Raw genomic sequence first — 15,524 nt, forward strand, 5'->3', positions numbered from 1 at the left:
ATGTAATTGTTTCTTTATATGTATGTGTAAATTTATTTAGAATTATTTTGTGATCCAAAACTTATATTTTTTAAATTATGTATGTAGCTCTCTTACTTACTTTTCCCCTTTTATAATGAAAATTTCAACCTCTTGAAATAATAACTCTTTTTGCAATTGATTTCAAATAATTTGTTGTTTGTTTTATTTTCTGTATATTTATAAATTATGATAATTTTACATTAAATTTGGGTTTTTTCTATTATTTTTATTAATAATATTTTTATTTAGCAATAATTGCTTTGTCATTTGTTTTTATATTTATTTTTTTCACAATTTCATTTTAAGTGTAGAAGTTTTTGTGCAAAAAATATTAATATTTTTTTGTGTTTTATTTTTAATTATATAGAGATGTATGATAAAATGAATATTCATATATAAAAAATTAATGTGATGACTTATTATTTCACATAATGGCTATCAATTTCGTTTGATTTTTTTTCTTCTATAAAATGGCATGGTTTTTTATTTAAAAAAAACAATAAAAATTATTATTAGGTTTAGAAAAAAAAATTATAAACTTAAAGTACACATATAAAAATGTATGTTTCTTAAAAAATAAACAATATTCAATAGACATATAGAATTTAGTTTTACTTATTTATAAAAAAAAGAAGTATATTTTGTGTTTAAATGCAATTTTTTGATTTTTATAATAAAAATTTACTAATATTTTTGCTTAAATTTAAATACATTTCACACTTAAATAGTATTTTACAATGTTTTATTTTATTTTTGTTAAGTAGTTTTTTGTAGGCGGTTAGGTTAGTAAAACATACATATTACTTAAAATAGAATTAATATTATTTTTTAATTATTAAACAAAAAAATAATAATACTTGAATTTTATTTTTAGTTTAGGGATGCTTGTGTTAAATAAAGTAATGATAAAAAACATTATCTTTCGATTTAATTATAAAACAAAACAAAATATAATATAAAAATAAGAAAATTTGAGGTATGCTGCTATTTATATTTTCAGTTGGGTTGCTTTTTGTATTGAAATTAGTTTTGTCCTGTAACTAAATGTTATTATGTAAAATGGGAAATTGTCAACAAATTTTATTGACAAAGTGTTTACGTGATCATATAATTTAAAAGTAAATAGTTCAAAGTTAAGGAACACATCTAATAATATTAAAAAAGTCATAAAAAATAAAATAGAAATTGTTATTTTATAAAAATGTTATATAATTTGTATTGAACATATTCGATATTATTGGGATTTGACGTAATTAAGTGAAAAATGCTTGAAAAAAACCTAATGTAGGTTATAATATAGTCCATGTCCATCAATCATAATTAAAAATTTCGAAAACATTTGAGTTTTACGGGGAATTTAGTTTTCGGCTAGGTTAAAAAGAGTCATTAATAGAGTTGATGTTTCTATTTAAATAGTATTTTTTTAATGTCCTTAAAAAGGGGAAAATATGACTTTCCCAGAGTACTTGACAACGTTTCTTATTTAATTTGTCTATGAAGGTATATATTTGTTTTGCGATTTATACTTATATTCAGAATAAAACGAAATTTGTTAAAGAAACTGCAAATTGTAAAATTTGTTCGACTTAGTTTACTATCAGAGTATAATTTTAAACAAAAGCTCCTTTAAATCGGTTAAAATAAAAAATCTGTGCAAAATTATTTTTTAGAATAATTCAGACAATATTTACACTAATAGACCAAAGTTCGAGAGAATTAATTCTCAATTCAATTTTCAAAATCGAATTAAATATATCATCTTAATAATTCTTTTAAACCACTCATCACGAATTAATTCGTTGTCTTAATTCCTTAGTATTTCAAACGTATTGAATTCATTTTTTTAAACATTCATTCTGTCTAGAATTAATTCCCAATTGAATCATTCAAGTTTTCTTTAATTCAATTCACAGGTTGAACGATTTAAATTTTCTTCAAATCATTCAAATTGCATTAGATTTGAATTAACAAAAATTTAATCATACAAATATTGAATGAATTCTGTTATGAATTAAGTACATTAAGAATTAATTCGACGATGAATAAATACTATTTAAATAAAAGTAGTTAAAGGAAGCTCAAGAATTTGATTTTGAGAATGCATTTATTGAATGAATAATTAATTTATTCATAGCTCTGCTCATAGATCGTCTTTCATGTACATATTGATATTGGAAAAAAGTTATATTTTCAGAGACAGTGAGACATTCAGCCCAATTATGAAAAAAAATCCCCGGGAGTTTTATCCCTTTTCTCATTTTTCCTATTCAAATTCCATGTTAAAAAAACGAAAAGGGAAAAATCTCCCGGGGATTTTTTTTTCATAATTGGGCTGATTATATTCAAAGCATATCATCAGCTAATGATTATTTAAGTTTCGATTTACTTATATCTGAAATTACTTTAAAAATTTGTCCAATAACGAGTATATTTTATGGGATAATACTTAATTTAACATGTTTATTAAACAAAATGGGACTACTATTTTATAAATTTTCAAAGTAAAAATGTAGTTTTATAACTAATTTCTAAATGATTTACTCCTGATAATGAAACATTTTTGAAGAATTTATAGCAAAAACTACATTTTTTTTTTAAATCAGTGCTGTGTATGAACTTCTTATATTTATCTGATGGTGAACTACTCATCTTATTTAAAATTATTTTCGTAAAAAGCGTTTAGTTAATGTTTGAAAAGAAAAAAGTTTTTAAAACATTGTAAATCCAAAAAAAATGCATTGAATCAAAATTTTATATTTTTAAAAACCACTGAACAAAACTTCACTTAGGTTAATTCATTGACCTGTGTAAATTTTCTCTACATAAGAAAACTTCATTCATATTTAAGTGACAGGTCCATTTCATAGATTGTTAGAACTAGAAACGTTTAAAATAAAACCTAACGGCAAAATATTTGTTCTTTAATTATTCTCAAAATTAAATTTGTATAGAGATAGATAATGTACAATAAAATTTATAAAAATACAATTTTCACTTCATTTCTCTCGATTTTTATGGACTTGGTATCATACTATTCAATTCAATACACTTTTTTTATTTAAATTTACAATTTTTGTTTGTTTTCGAAAAAATGTAGTTCGTTTTCTTTAAAAACATGGCACATTTTGGTTTTTAAATATTCTCTGAAATTTATACTTCAATCGTTAAAACACGATTTAAGAAAATATTCAATAAGAACTTCGATTTTTAGCAGAATTAAAAAAAGAAATGGAAAATAATGTCAATAGACTAGTGGCTGAAAAACGTCTTAAGCATACAAGAAACATTAAGGAATTTGTTTTAAATAACTGAATTTTAGAAATTATTATTAAATTTTAATCATTTTTCACAACAGTTTCACTCAAAAAGTTCACATAAATGTGAGTTTAGTGGCAAACTTATTATTCAAGAAAATAAAGTTTGAATGACAATGGAGAATTTATTAAAACTAAAAAATTCACTGTATTAAAACGGAATTGGTTTAAAAATTTGATCAATTAAAAATGCAATTGAAATATTTAATAATTTCTATTTCATTTGTAAATTATATAAAATTATAAATGCACTTGATATTGTTACATGATTTTTTGTTTAAGATTAGCAGTGGAAAAATTGCTTATTTTAATATAATTTGTTTTTGTGTTTATATAGAGTTAAAAAGTAGTAATGTTTTAATGAGTTTAAAGTTAAATTTCATTTTATTTTCATAAATTCACAGTTATCAGTAACAATAAACTGATTTGCAAAGGAAATTTTGTCTGTTCTGAAAAACTAATCCTTGTAATTTTTAGCTTTCGGTAAACATAATTACTGAACTGTGAATTATAAATATATTTGTTTTATAGTTAAAGTAATAAATACTAGAGAAAAGTTGTGTTTTTTTCTTCATTTTGTTTGTTTTATAATTAAAGTTTGTTTGTTTGTTTTGCATTGTTTTTTATGATTTTATTTTTAGTTTTAATATTAATTATAAAATATTTTAATTTATTTATTACACATTTACTATTTACAACATTTGCTTTTCTTAAATCATTTTGATTTTTTTAACAGAAATCATAAGAACTAAAAATTATGTGAAAAAATCACATAGTTTTTTTAAGATTAAAATTAAAATTGATGAATATGTTAGAAAATTTAGGTTTTCTGTAAAAATATGGCAAAGAAATAAATTAAATTACACATTTTAAAGAAATATGAAAAAAAAACTCAACGACAAGAACTGAATTTTAAATATATCATCTAAATATATAATCAATGAAATATGTTCTAGATGAAATAAATTAATTGAAATTTTTAAGGATATCAAAAGACAAAAATTAATTTAAATGAAGGTCTCAAATATAATCTTGTAAACCATTGAACTCAAATGAGAATATGTTTTAGTTTTAAATAGTTTCAATAACTGGAAACATGTAAAAGAAATTCCTAAAAATATGGCGCTGCATCATTAAAACTTTGTGGTTAATGTATTATTACCTTCGTTTGTTTTACTGAAATCCTTTTGTTTGTTGTCTTCCGTTTTCGTTGTTTTCTTGTTCGTATTGCTGATTCTTCGCAGTTCTTTAGCTTTAATCGTTAATGTCGTTGTTGTTGGCGTTATGGCAGCTATGATTTTATTCGTTAAAAATAATGGTAATTTGATAGTTTTCTGCTAATGTTAACATTCGAATTCATTGGCCGTTATTGCACTCAAATCCTTCATTAGACCCTCTAAATTGGCCATTTCTTGATTGAGTTCCTCCGTAGAGGTGCTCGGTGCCAGTCTTTGTATTTCATCGGTACTATGAGCCACTGACGGTCCACCCTGCAGACGATTGGGAGTGGCGGCAGAGAATGATGGTTTCTTGTAGGGTGATTGATTTTGTGGACGTATTGTAACGGCAGGAGCTAAAGGGAGAAAGTGAAAATATAATGATACATATTATATTAGTTTGAATAAAACATAGATTAGGGGTATAACTTTAAAATATTTTTAGAAATTTGGAGGAAACGGAAAATGACAATCAGAAAAACTAATTTTTGAAACTTTACGTTTCTGATTTTAATAAATCAGAAAAGTTCGATTACACAGATATGAATCAGCTGGTCCCAGTAAGATGTCAATAGAAAATAAACAAAAGAAAATGTGAAAATGCTTTGTGATTTGAAAAGAGGTACAAATATATCGCACACTCGTTGCTTGTTAATAATTTTATTTTTTTCGCTTTGCAGACCAAAACCATTTAAAATTGGTTGTAGAACGTCAAAATATCCATATGGTTCGATATTACTTTTTTGATACTAGTAATTCATGTCCTTAATTTTAGTATTTTATTATACCCTTCACCTTCGTGTAGAATGTAATTTCTACATTTTTCATTCATGAATCCTTATAGATAGCGGATTCGATTAAGCCATGTCCGTCTGTCTGTCCGTCTGTTAAAATCCCCCAAATAACTTACATTCACGATTCATACATCAATATCTCTGGAATTCTTCCGGCTCCATTGCTATTTAAAATCGAGAAAATCGGTCCACAAATGGCTGAGATATAAGGAAAAAAACCAGGACAACCTCAATTTTTAACCTATTTTTTACCTATATCTGGATTACTATGTCATTAATATAGACAATATGGATATCTAATGATAGATATTTCAAAGACCTTTACAATGACGTATATAAGACCATAGTAAGTTGGACTTACAATGGGTCAAAATCGTAAAAAATATTTTTTAACCCGAATTTTTTTTTTCACCAAAAGTTTTATGAAATAACAAAAACAAAAAAAAAAATTTAAATTTAAAAAAGATTCGAAAAAAAATTTTATAAAAAATTTCTTAAAAAACAATTCAAAAAAAATAATTTCCAAAAAATGAAAAAAACAACTATGGAAAAAAAATTAAATTTTGTTTACCTAAAAATATTTAAAATTATTATTTTCAAGTATAATTTGGTGAAGGGTATATAAGATTCGGCAGTGCCGAATATAGCTCTCTTACTTGTTTTTCATAAAAATTAGTTGTAATATTAAGAAAAACGAGCCAAAAATTCCTTTTTCCAGTACAATTATTCGGATTTTTCGAAAATTGTATTGAAATTTAGGTAAATAAGCATGAAAATATGTAAATTTGAGCGATTTTACACCATTCTTATATAAAATTTGAACTTTGAACCTCGATAAAAGACAAACCAAAGCGAATTAAATTTTTTATTAGCAACTTCCTATTTTGTATGACCATAAAAAAACTTGTGTACCAAGTTTTAACAAATTTGGAACGGGAAAGGTCCGATGCCTAGTCGAAAATTTAGTTTATATGTACATATGTTTATAAAATTTATAGTTAAAAACTTACTGTGTTTATTAATGGGTGTTTGAGCTCCTGTGGGCGGTGGTCCTGGCACACTAAAACTTTTTAAAGGATGTCCTCGTTTAGTACTTTCAATTGTTGAAACACCGCCATTACTAGCAGCTACAGACCCACCACCACCAGCTGCAGAACCAGGTCCAGCCCCAGTACCAGCGTAAGTGGAATTACTAAAAAGTTAAAATAAAGAAATGATTTTTATATTTGTTTTCAATTGTTATATAAGACCAGCTTAACTAAAAAATTTGTAAAATGTTAATCGTATGTTTCAGTTTCTTCCTGATATTGGATATTTATATTAAACAATGTCCCCAATTAAGGTTGCAGCATCTACCTAAATATTACAATTTATTTATTTAGGATCTTGTTGCTTATCAAAAGCTGCAATAAATTGAAGACGAATTGATAAGTCGATCGAATAGCTTCGCCTAATGGGAAATTATTCACTTTTGTCAAATTCATACTCAAGAGAGATGGCAGTGTTATTGTTGACTATAAGTATTCTGTAGGATTGCATACAAAATTTTGAATAAATCAGGGAAAGCCATATTCATAACAAAACCATTTCCACCGGAATGACCCGAGTTCACTCGGCCAAGGGCTGTCAACAATCACTGCTGCTACAACAACAACTAAACCATTTCCAATTGTATTTCAGAATTTTCTAATTGTATTTCAGTAGTTTCCATTTATATTTCAGAATTTTTAAATTGTTTTTCAGAAATATCTGTTTGTATTTCAGAAATTTCCATTGGTATTATTAGAATATTCTGAAATACAAATGGAAAATTCTGAAATGCAAATGGAAGTTTCTGAATTAGAATTAAAAAATTTTGAAATATAATTGGAAATATCTGAAATTCCATTGAAAATTTCTGAACTACAATTGTGTAGTTTTAAAATGCTTTTAGAATTTTATTTGATAACATTGAATTTAATTTTAAAATTTATAATAAAAATTCTTATCACAACTTAATTTATTTTATATTGATTTGTGTCCCCAAAAACTGAAGGGCCATCGCCAATTAATTCCGGTACTTGTGGCGGTATGTGGGTTTGACTTTTGCGCCTTTTACGACGTCTTCTTTTATCGCTAAACCATGGCGAACGTCGTTTACGCTTGAGACGTTTTAGTTTTCTTTGTTCCACAGCCATTTTACGATATGGTTGTTTTTCCTCTTCGCTCATAGTCTGCCACAGATGACCAGCAGTTTTTGTAATCCTTACCATATCTCTTTGATTTAAGGAACGATTCATGAATTCGTTATCCTGTGACTTTAAACGTAATTCAGCCAAAAAGTTGAAAAATGGATTATTAGTTGCTGATAATTTTGTGCGACGCTCCAGTTCACGATGTAATGTGCTGGGACTAAAGGTAACTCGTGTTTTGCGTCTGGTAGGTTTCACTAAATCGGTGAATACTTCACAAATTTTATGCCAAATTGTAGTCATTATATTTTATATCCAAAATTTATATCAAAAATTTGTTTCTTTTAACAAAATATATTTTAAATTAAAGAAAATTTGATTACTTAAAAAATGTGAAATAAATAATTTTTGTGTCTTTCAAATCAAATAGAAAATTCGTAGAATTTGTGGGGTTGATTTTTTTAAGAGTTACCCAGCTTTTTTAATACCTATATTTTCGTCTTGTTACCCCCTGACGAATTTTGTCATGACGTATCAATAATAATAACAAATGGAGACTATACCTGATAATTTTTATATCTTGACATCCATTTTGACGTTTATCATGATAAAAATCAGGTTTAAAAATAAATTTATTATGAGAAATTTTACACTTACCAGAAATTTGCATCGTATCCCCCATATGGATGTTCAGGCGTTTGTGCTAATGAATTGTTTTGTGGCTGTGACAGACTCTGTTGAGACAGTCCCGTATCGACATTCATATGAGATCGATTTGCAGATATATTATATTGTGTTCGTGGATATTGTGGTCGTTCCATTGTAGAATTTAAAGAAGTAGCTAAAAAAAAGAAAATATATTTAATATACATAAGAAATTTAATATAAACTTAATATAAATACTTACTCATATAACCTGGCACGTAGGAGCGTTTGTCCAATGAATTTGTGATGTGATTAGGTACTGGAGTTTCGACATCGTACTCATGACCCACCGAACGGGGTAAAGTTAAGGCACCACTACTGGAAGCACCATCACTACAGCCGGCTTTAAAATAAATTTGAAAATTAAATTAGTTCAGAATGCGTTAATCAAAATAATAATTAGTTGTGGTAAATGTTAAAGAATAGTTGGAAGTCATAACTATGTAATTTAGGTATACAATAGATCTGAGAATCAGGTTATACAACTCAGATGAAGATAATGAAAAGACAACTTTAATAATAATTTAAAAATATTCTAAAACGACCCCTTACCTGGTGTTGTACCATGCATATTCTTATCAATATTCTTTAATTCCATTTGATCATGATGTATCCATAGATCTGGTGGTTTTGGTACGCCCACATTATTCTTCTGATAGCTGTTCGAAGATGGGAGACTAAACAATGAGAGCATTTGTTTGTTTTTGATAGTTTTTTACAACAACTACTAAGTAAATTATATCCAACTTACCTTTTCTTAGTATGCTCCGGTGTTGATTGGGGTTTACGACGACACATTATAACAATAACAGCCACCACTATGAACAGCACCAAAGCAAAACCGAATATTATCATGTATAAAATCATTTCATTATTAATGCCTTTGCCAATAGCGGTAGCTGGCTGTTCAATAACAGCAGCTCCCGTTGTGTAGGCCACTAAGGCTGAGAATGGAGCTGTGTTGGCGCCACCTCCGGAGGCGCTGGCAATTTTTTGTGTTCTCGCTTGCACTTTAAAGTAGTAGGTGGTATGTGGTTTGAGATTGGGCAGAATAAATGAAGTTTCATCGCCACTGAATGTTTGTATAGTCCAGTCGCGGTCACGTTTTGTGGTATCAGTGGTGTAGTAAATATTATAACCCGATATGGGGTAAACGGTGTGTTTGGGCGGCATCCAGTGGAGTATAACATTTTGAGGATTCTGTTCATCTGGCTGGACATTTAACTCTCTGGGCGGGGTAATGGGTATATTTTGATAAGTGGTATTTAAAACGGCCATAGACCAGGCAGATTCACGGCGACCTTTAACCACTTTCACAGAAAATTCGTATTGGGTATTAGGCCGTAAATCAGTTATCATGGTATTTAAATCCGTGGTATTGTGATAGCGATACCGAGTAGAGGGTGATATGCCAAAGCGTACAATATAGTGACGATTATCAATAACATGTTGATTTTTGCTCAGCGTGGTATCAATCCAATAAACAACAATCGAAGAACTAGACATTGTAATGGCTCTTAGGCCCACCGGAACTTCTAAAGGTGTGGGTATGTCTATGGGATCTTCATCTCTTGTTTTAATATTGTCATAAATAGGAGGTCCATCACCTTGCATATTACGTGCTCTTAAAGACACCACGTATTCGGTGTTGGGTTCCAAATCTTTCAAAATAAAATACCTTTCCGATTCCTTGACCTCTACAGCATTTTCATCGGGTATACCACGACCCCAGCCTAAAACATAACTACGTATCTTAATTTCATGCTGCTGAGGAGGTCCCCAATGTAAAGCTATCGTATCAGCACCCGGGTGTATACCCATCCACACCGGTTTGCCAGGCACCTGAGTCTCGTCTAAATCATTTTCCAAAGTCATAACACGATACCATTCGGTAAACGGACCCGAGCCATTAACAGTCATAGCAGCTATTTTAACTTGATATTCTGAATTACGATCCAAACCATTCAATTCGTAATAACGTATATTGGCTGGTGTACTTTTAACTTGCGGAGCATCTTTCAGTTTACGATATCTTATCTTATAGCCAGTTATCTGGCCGTTACGTTCCTCTTCGGATGGTGGTTCCCAGTGTATGGTAATTGATGTGGAACTTGTTACCTCCAAAGTAACATTGTTTGGTGGTTCCGAGGGTGTCGATGAAAATGTCTTTACTTTTATTTCGTTCGAAGGATCTCCCATGCCATTTTTATTAAACGGTACTACAGTTATAGTGTACTCGGTAAAGGGCCTTAGTTCGGTTAAGACAGCATCTAAAACGGTGCTATCATAATACATTTCAGCGCCAGTATCCCCTTCAGCATAATATAAACGATATTTTAAGATTTCACCATTTGTTACGAAGGGTTCTTCCCACTTAACATAGATTTCTTTGTGATTGCGGGCATAACCGTCGACGTTGCGTGGTGGTCCCGCGATATTTTCTTCTGGTTGCGTGACTACTTCTAGAGGCTCAGACGAATCTCCGGGCCCGAAATTGGTATTGGCCACAACGCGAAATTGGTATGTGCGACCGGGCAAAAGATTTTGTATATTCACTTGTTGATCATCATGAGATTTGGTAACGAGTTTCAGTTCTCTGTTGTTAGGGAAAATGAAAGAAGATAAAGAATGTTTTATTTAAATCGTTTGCAATAAATAAAGCATAAAGTACAAATAAAAACTAACTCCCATAATAAATTTTTAAATTAATTAAAGGTTTATAAAAATTATTAGCATGTATTCTGTTGTTGCAAGAGTTAGGTTTTTGACAACAGATTTCTGACAATGACGTCTCGTCTCTATGTTACCCTATGCTTTTAAGCATAGATAAATTCACTTAGATCAGAAACTCTCCTGTCAAAGACCTAACTCAGTTGTCAAAAATCTAAGGTTTTTGATTAGTCAAAAATCTATGTGAAAACAATGCCTTTAAGGGAATTAAAGAAAATGAAAAGTGGTTGTGATTTGGGAAGACCACAACCATTGAAAAGTGGCTGTAAAACGTGCGTATCTGTAATAATCTGTGAAAAAAGCGTTCTTCAATATCAATTTCTAGTTTAAGAAATTCCCAAACTACTGAATTTGTGTCGCAAAACATTGTGTTATCTATTTGACAACATTTTTGCCACAGGCTTTAAATGTCTTGTCAAAGGACATTTCTATTTATTTCATACCAAAGCAGAAATATTTTTTCCATATTCTTATGTAGAAAATTAAGTTTTTAAGCGTATTTGCATGGATGTCATTAAAGAAGGTCTCGCGCAATTGTTCAAATAAGTACAATAGGAATTTGGCATAGAACAAATAAAAGAATTTAAATGTTGTAAATCATTGTATTTTTCTCAGAAGAATGAATAAAAAGTGTTCTTACACAAAGAGGAATAAAAAATCATATATATTTTTTTAAATGTACCCCAACAAAGCAACCAACAAATAAGCAAATAATATTTGTACTTTGCTGAATATCGCCACCCTCCAACAATGAAAATCAAATAACATAAATTTGTCTATCATAAAATAGAGATGAAGAGAAAATACAAAAGGAATGAAGAATGTCCTTAACAAAGAGCTGAAGACGAATTTTAAGTACCTTAATATAATTTTAGAGAATGTTGGAAAAAATATAAATATTGTACATAAACGATAAATAGCCATTGATATCAATATCTCCAGAGAAAATGGAGTTAACATTTTTTAAATATTTTTAAAAGTTTTAATTTGTATATATCAGAGCTGTAAATGAATAATTTATTTTTGAATTAATTCGCGAAATATTCATGTACTGAATTAGCAAATTTTGAATTTATTCTTAAATGAAATTTAAGTCAATTCAAATGAATTTGGTAAAAAATATTTCCAATTCATTTCCAACTCAAATGAATTTGTCAAATGAATTGCAATTTGTTTCCAATTCAAATGAATTTGTAGAATGAATTGCAATTCCCTTCTAATTATTTTGAATTAATTCAAATTAATTAGAAAAAAGAATTAGCAATTCATTTCCAACTCTTTTGAATTAAATTCATTGAAATTTTAATTGATTGAAACGAATTGCAATTCATTTTTCTGATTCATTTGAATTGGAAACGAATTGCAACTCCTTTTTACAAATTCATTTGAATTGGAAATGAATTGAATTAAAATTCATGTCTGCCTAATTCGTTTGAATTGATTTAAATTCTATTCTTTTTTGTTGTTAAAATAATTAATACAAAATTTATCTAATTCGTAAAGAATTAAATCAAAAAGGAATAATTCATTTACAGCTCTGGTATATATGACCATCGTTTAACACATCGCGAATCAATATTTCACATGCAGTCGTAATTCAGCTCTGGGTGGAGAAAGAGCTCGCGCGTCATTGTCATTATCGCTTAAGGGCAATCAGGCCGTCCCTTTTTCGCTGCCTTCGAGAGTTTTGCGGCTCACTCTCGCATTGGATAATGTTTGGCGTCGTCTAACTGTACTGCGTTACAGTTTCTCGAAGTTTGCATTGTCCACATGCAATCGTTTTTGGTTTTCATAACCTAACTTTTTAATAAATGATTTAAAGTTCCAGCTTCCTATATGAAGATATAGGTCGACTGGGAACTAAAATCAACGTGGGATAACCTGGCAATTTGAGAGTTTTTCAACTCCGCCAACCAAATTTAAAATTCTAAAAAAAAAAAATATTTCACATGAAATATTTTCCCTTTTCCATTTTTCGTTCATCAACTTTGTTTACGTGAAAAAATTCCCCTTGTTGTGAAATTTTTAGATGAAATTTTGTAAACAATAAACAGCTGTTACGAACAAAATTAACTATTGTGAATGAAAAGTTCATGGTAATATCACGATAGCAATTTCCCCTTCGAGGGAAATGGATATTTCATGGGAACAATGTGAATGTTTTTACGAGGCTTCAACTCCGACTATTGGTATATAGTATGAATATTATAATGATTCAAGTCGAATAATCTGAATTTTTAATCATCGTTAAGGTGTTTATAAAGATGACTTTACATCAAAATATATTATTCCTCCAACGCTAGGGAAATATTTACAAACCCACCCATAAAATATCATGACCAACAATTTTAAACTTGCTACACAAAAGGACATAAAAAGGAAAATTACAGAATTGTATAAAATATAAATAAAAATGACAATAACTACTATTTCACTGGTACCCTTTGTGAAGGTTATTGGCAATGAATCAAGATTTTTATTTGTTAAACAAAGAACCGGAAGATTAAATAAAATTATTAGTCATCTTATAAAAGATGTAAAGGAAAACTAAAATGTTTCTTCTTAACCAAATTAAAAAAAAGATAAATTGTAAAATATTATATTTAATAACTTACCTTTCACTATTATTCATTTTATAAAAGACCGTATAGGAGACCACTTCCACAGGATTTTTGATTGGTTCCATCCAACTGAGCGTTACAAAACGTGGCTTAACAATTTGTGCTACCAGATCTCGGGGTGGCCCGGGCAAACGATTCAGCAGACCGGAACCCAAGAGGCCAGATGAGCCAACTGCTGCATGAGCACCGCCATTTTCGCCTATATCTAAAACTGCAGATGAATGGGAGGAGGTTTGTTGTTGTTGTGGTAAATTGGTGGTTAAAGTAGAAGAAGGATTAATTTTTTTCCTATTCGTCCAGTAATTTAAAATCTTATTTGGGTCATCACCATGTTTATAGGCCTTAATATATTCCTCATTTGCTGACGGATCATCATAGTCATCATTATCATCATCATCGTCTTCGTCATTGTTCGTATTGGTCTTGTCGTATTCGTGTATACTGGTTGGTAATTCGCGTGATATGTCTATATCATCTTGTTCATCGGTAAATGGTATCAAATCACCATAATGGCGATCATTTAAAGGTTGTTCGGGTAATTTTGATAGTTTTTTATTACCCTTCTGGGATAATAAACTATCTAAGGCACTTTTTGATATGATACGTGTGGATTCCATGGAATCACCAGACTTGAAGCGTACTTCGCCGGAATTGAATTTATTTTTACGCTTTTTCATATTCGGCGGTAAATGATCTAAGTAAAGGGATTTTGTAGTTTGTGATTGGGATTTACGAGAGTTTTTCAATTTGCCTTGGGGTATTGGAGATGGATGTATGTGGATGGGTGAATAATGAGGGGGGAAATAAAGAGGAAAAGTTGGGATAGGTGTAGAGTGATTGAGTAAAAAATGAAAGAAGTGTAAGAAAATAAAAAAAAGAAAAAATAACAAAAAAATAATGTAAATTAATATTACAAATAATTAAATTAAAATTGTAGTTTTAGAACTAAAATAAAAAAAAATAATTTAATTTTAAAATAAAATAAATACATATAAATATACGACATTTATTTACTTGCTATTTATTTCTAAAATTTCTATACATATATCTTTTTAAGAATAGCAAACAAATATGTATAGTTTATAAGAGACAAACATTTTAAAGGTTTAAATATTAAGCCTCATATCCATCATTAATTATCAAGTGTATATAAACAAAATTTTCATAAAAAATGTGTTTTATAAACCTTAATAAATTTAAAAGTTGATAATGAATATGAACTTATTTTAATATTCATATTGAATTATCACCTCCCGAACTGGTACTAAAGAAGAGTTGCGGAGTTAGTACATGTTATTTAGAACGGTTCGGGAATCAGTTCTTAATCAATGATTTTAGTTTGAAATTGTCAACCTCGGAACTAGTTTTAGAGAAGAATTATGAAGCAAAAACAATTTCAGAGGAATAGTTTTAGAACTAGTTCTTTCGTCAGTGATTTTTCTTTGAAATTATCAAGCTAGGAACTAGTTTCCAGAAGCAGATGAGTAATTTTGATTGTTTCTATGGTTAACGAATATATTTGAATTTATTCAGCGGCATAAAAGAGAATAATGTTAGTATAAAATTGAATTTCATTCACCACTATCGGCAAAACATGTGAAATTTATGTTGCCATGAAATATCCATTTCCCTCGAAGGGAAAATTGCTATCGTGGTATTCCCATGAACTTTTCATTCACAATAGTTGATTTTGTTCGTAACAAATGTTTATTGTTTACAAAATAGCATGTTGAGGAATTTTTTCACGTGAACAAAGTTGATGAACGAAAAATGGGAAAAGTGAACATATTTCATGTGACATATTGAATCCCGATTAAGATTCGCGAAAAATATTAGTTTTTTTGCTTCGAAAATGTCGAATTTTGTGCCAGCAATGCGTCATAGCGAGAATTTTTGCTTTACTTCTTTAATTAAAAAAAAAATGCCGCTGAAGCTCTCCGATTGCTGAATG

General features: G+C 29.1%; 2 protein-coding genes across 3 annotated transcripts in view; both read right to left on the reverse strand.

Moving 5' to 3' along the window:
• Nucleotides 1-4,497: 4,497 nt before the first annotated feature.
• fra (frazzled) overlaps nt 4,498-15,524 on the reverse strand; it is a 227,666-nt gene continuing 216,639 nt past the window's right edge. The window contains exons 3-9 of one of the 2 annotated variants that reach the window (XM_065511595.1): nt 13,568-14,324; nt 8,974-10,818; nt 8,775-8,881; nt 8,425-8,565; nt 8,175-8,358; nt 6,357-6,538; nt 4,498-4,908 (exon numbers count right to left, since the gene is read on the reverse strand). In XM_065511595.1, coding sequence (XP_065367667.1) covers nt 4,679-4,908; nt 6,357-6,538; nt 8,175-8,358; nt 8,425-8,565; nt 8,775-8,881; nt 8,974-10,818; nt 13,568-14,324 — 3,446 coding nt within the window. In that variant the 3' untranslated portion in view covers nt 4,498-4,678. Of the gene's footprint in view, nt 4,909-6,356; nt 6,539-8,174; nt 8,359-8,424; nt 8,566-8,774; nt 8,900-8,973; nt 10,819-13,567; nt 14,325-15,524 lie in introns of both variants that reach the window. The other variant, XM_065511594.1, reaches the window with a different exon arrangement.
• Nucleotides 7,269-7,946, reverse strand: LOC135962214 (uncharacterized). Its single transcript, XM_065514020.1, has one exon. The coding sequence runs from the start codon at nt 7,818-7,820 to the stop codon at nt 7,341-7,343; it is 480 nt and encodes a 159-aa protein (XP_065370092.1). The 5' UTR covers nt 7,821-7,946; the 3' UTR covers nt 7,269-7,340.

Source organism: Calliphora vicina, chromosome 5 (assembly GCF_958450345.1).
Source record: "Calliphora vicina chromosome 5, idCalVici1.1, whole genome shotgun sequence".
Classification (NCBI taxonomy): Eukaryota; Metazoa; Arthropoda; class Insecta; order Diptera; family Calliphoridae; genus Calliphora; species Calliphora vicina.

Bases quoted from the DNA above. Each gene is read 5' to 3' on its own strand.
- LOC135962214 (XM_065514020.1), bottom strand. From the start codon at position 7,820: ATGACTACAATTTGGCATAAAATTTGTGAAGTATTCACCGATTTAGTG.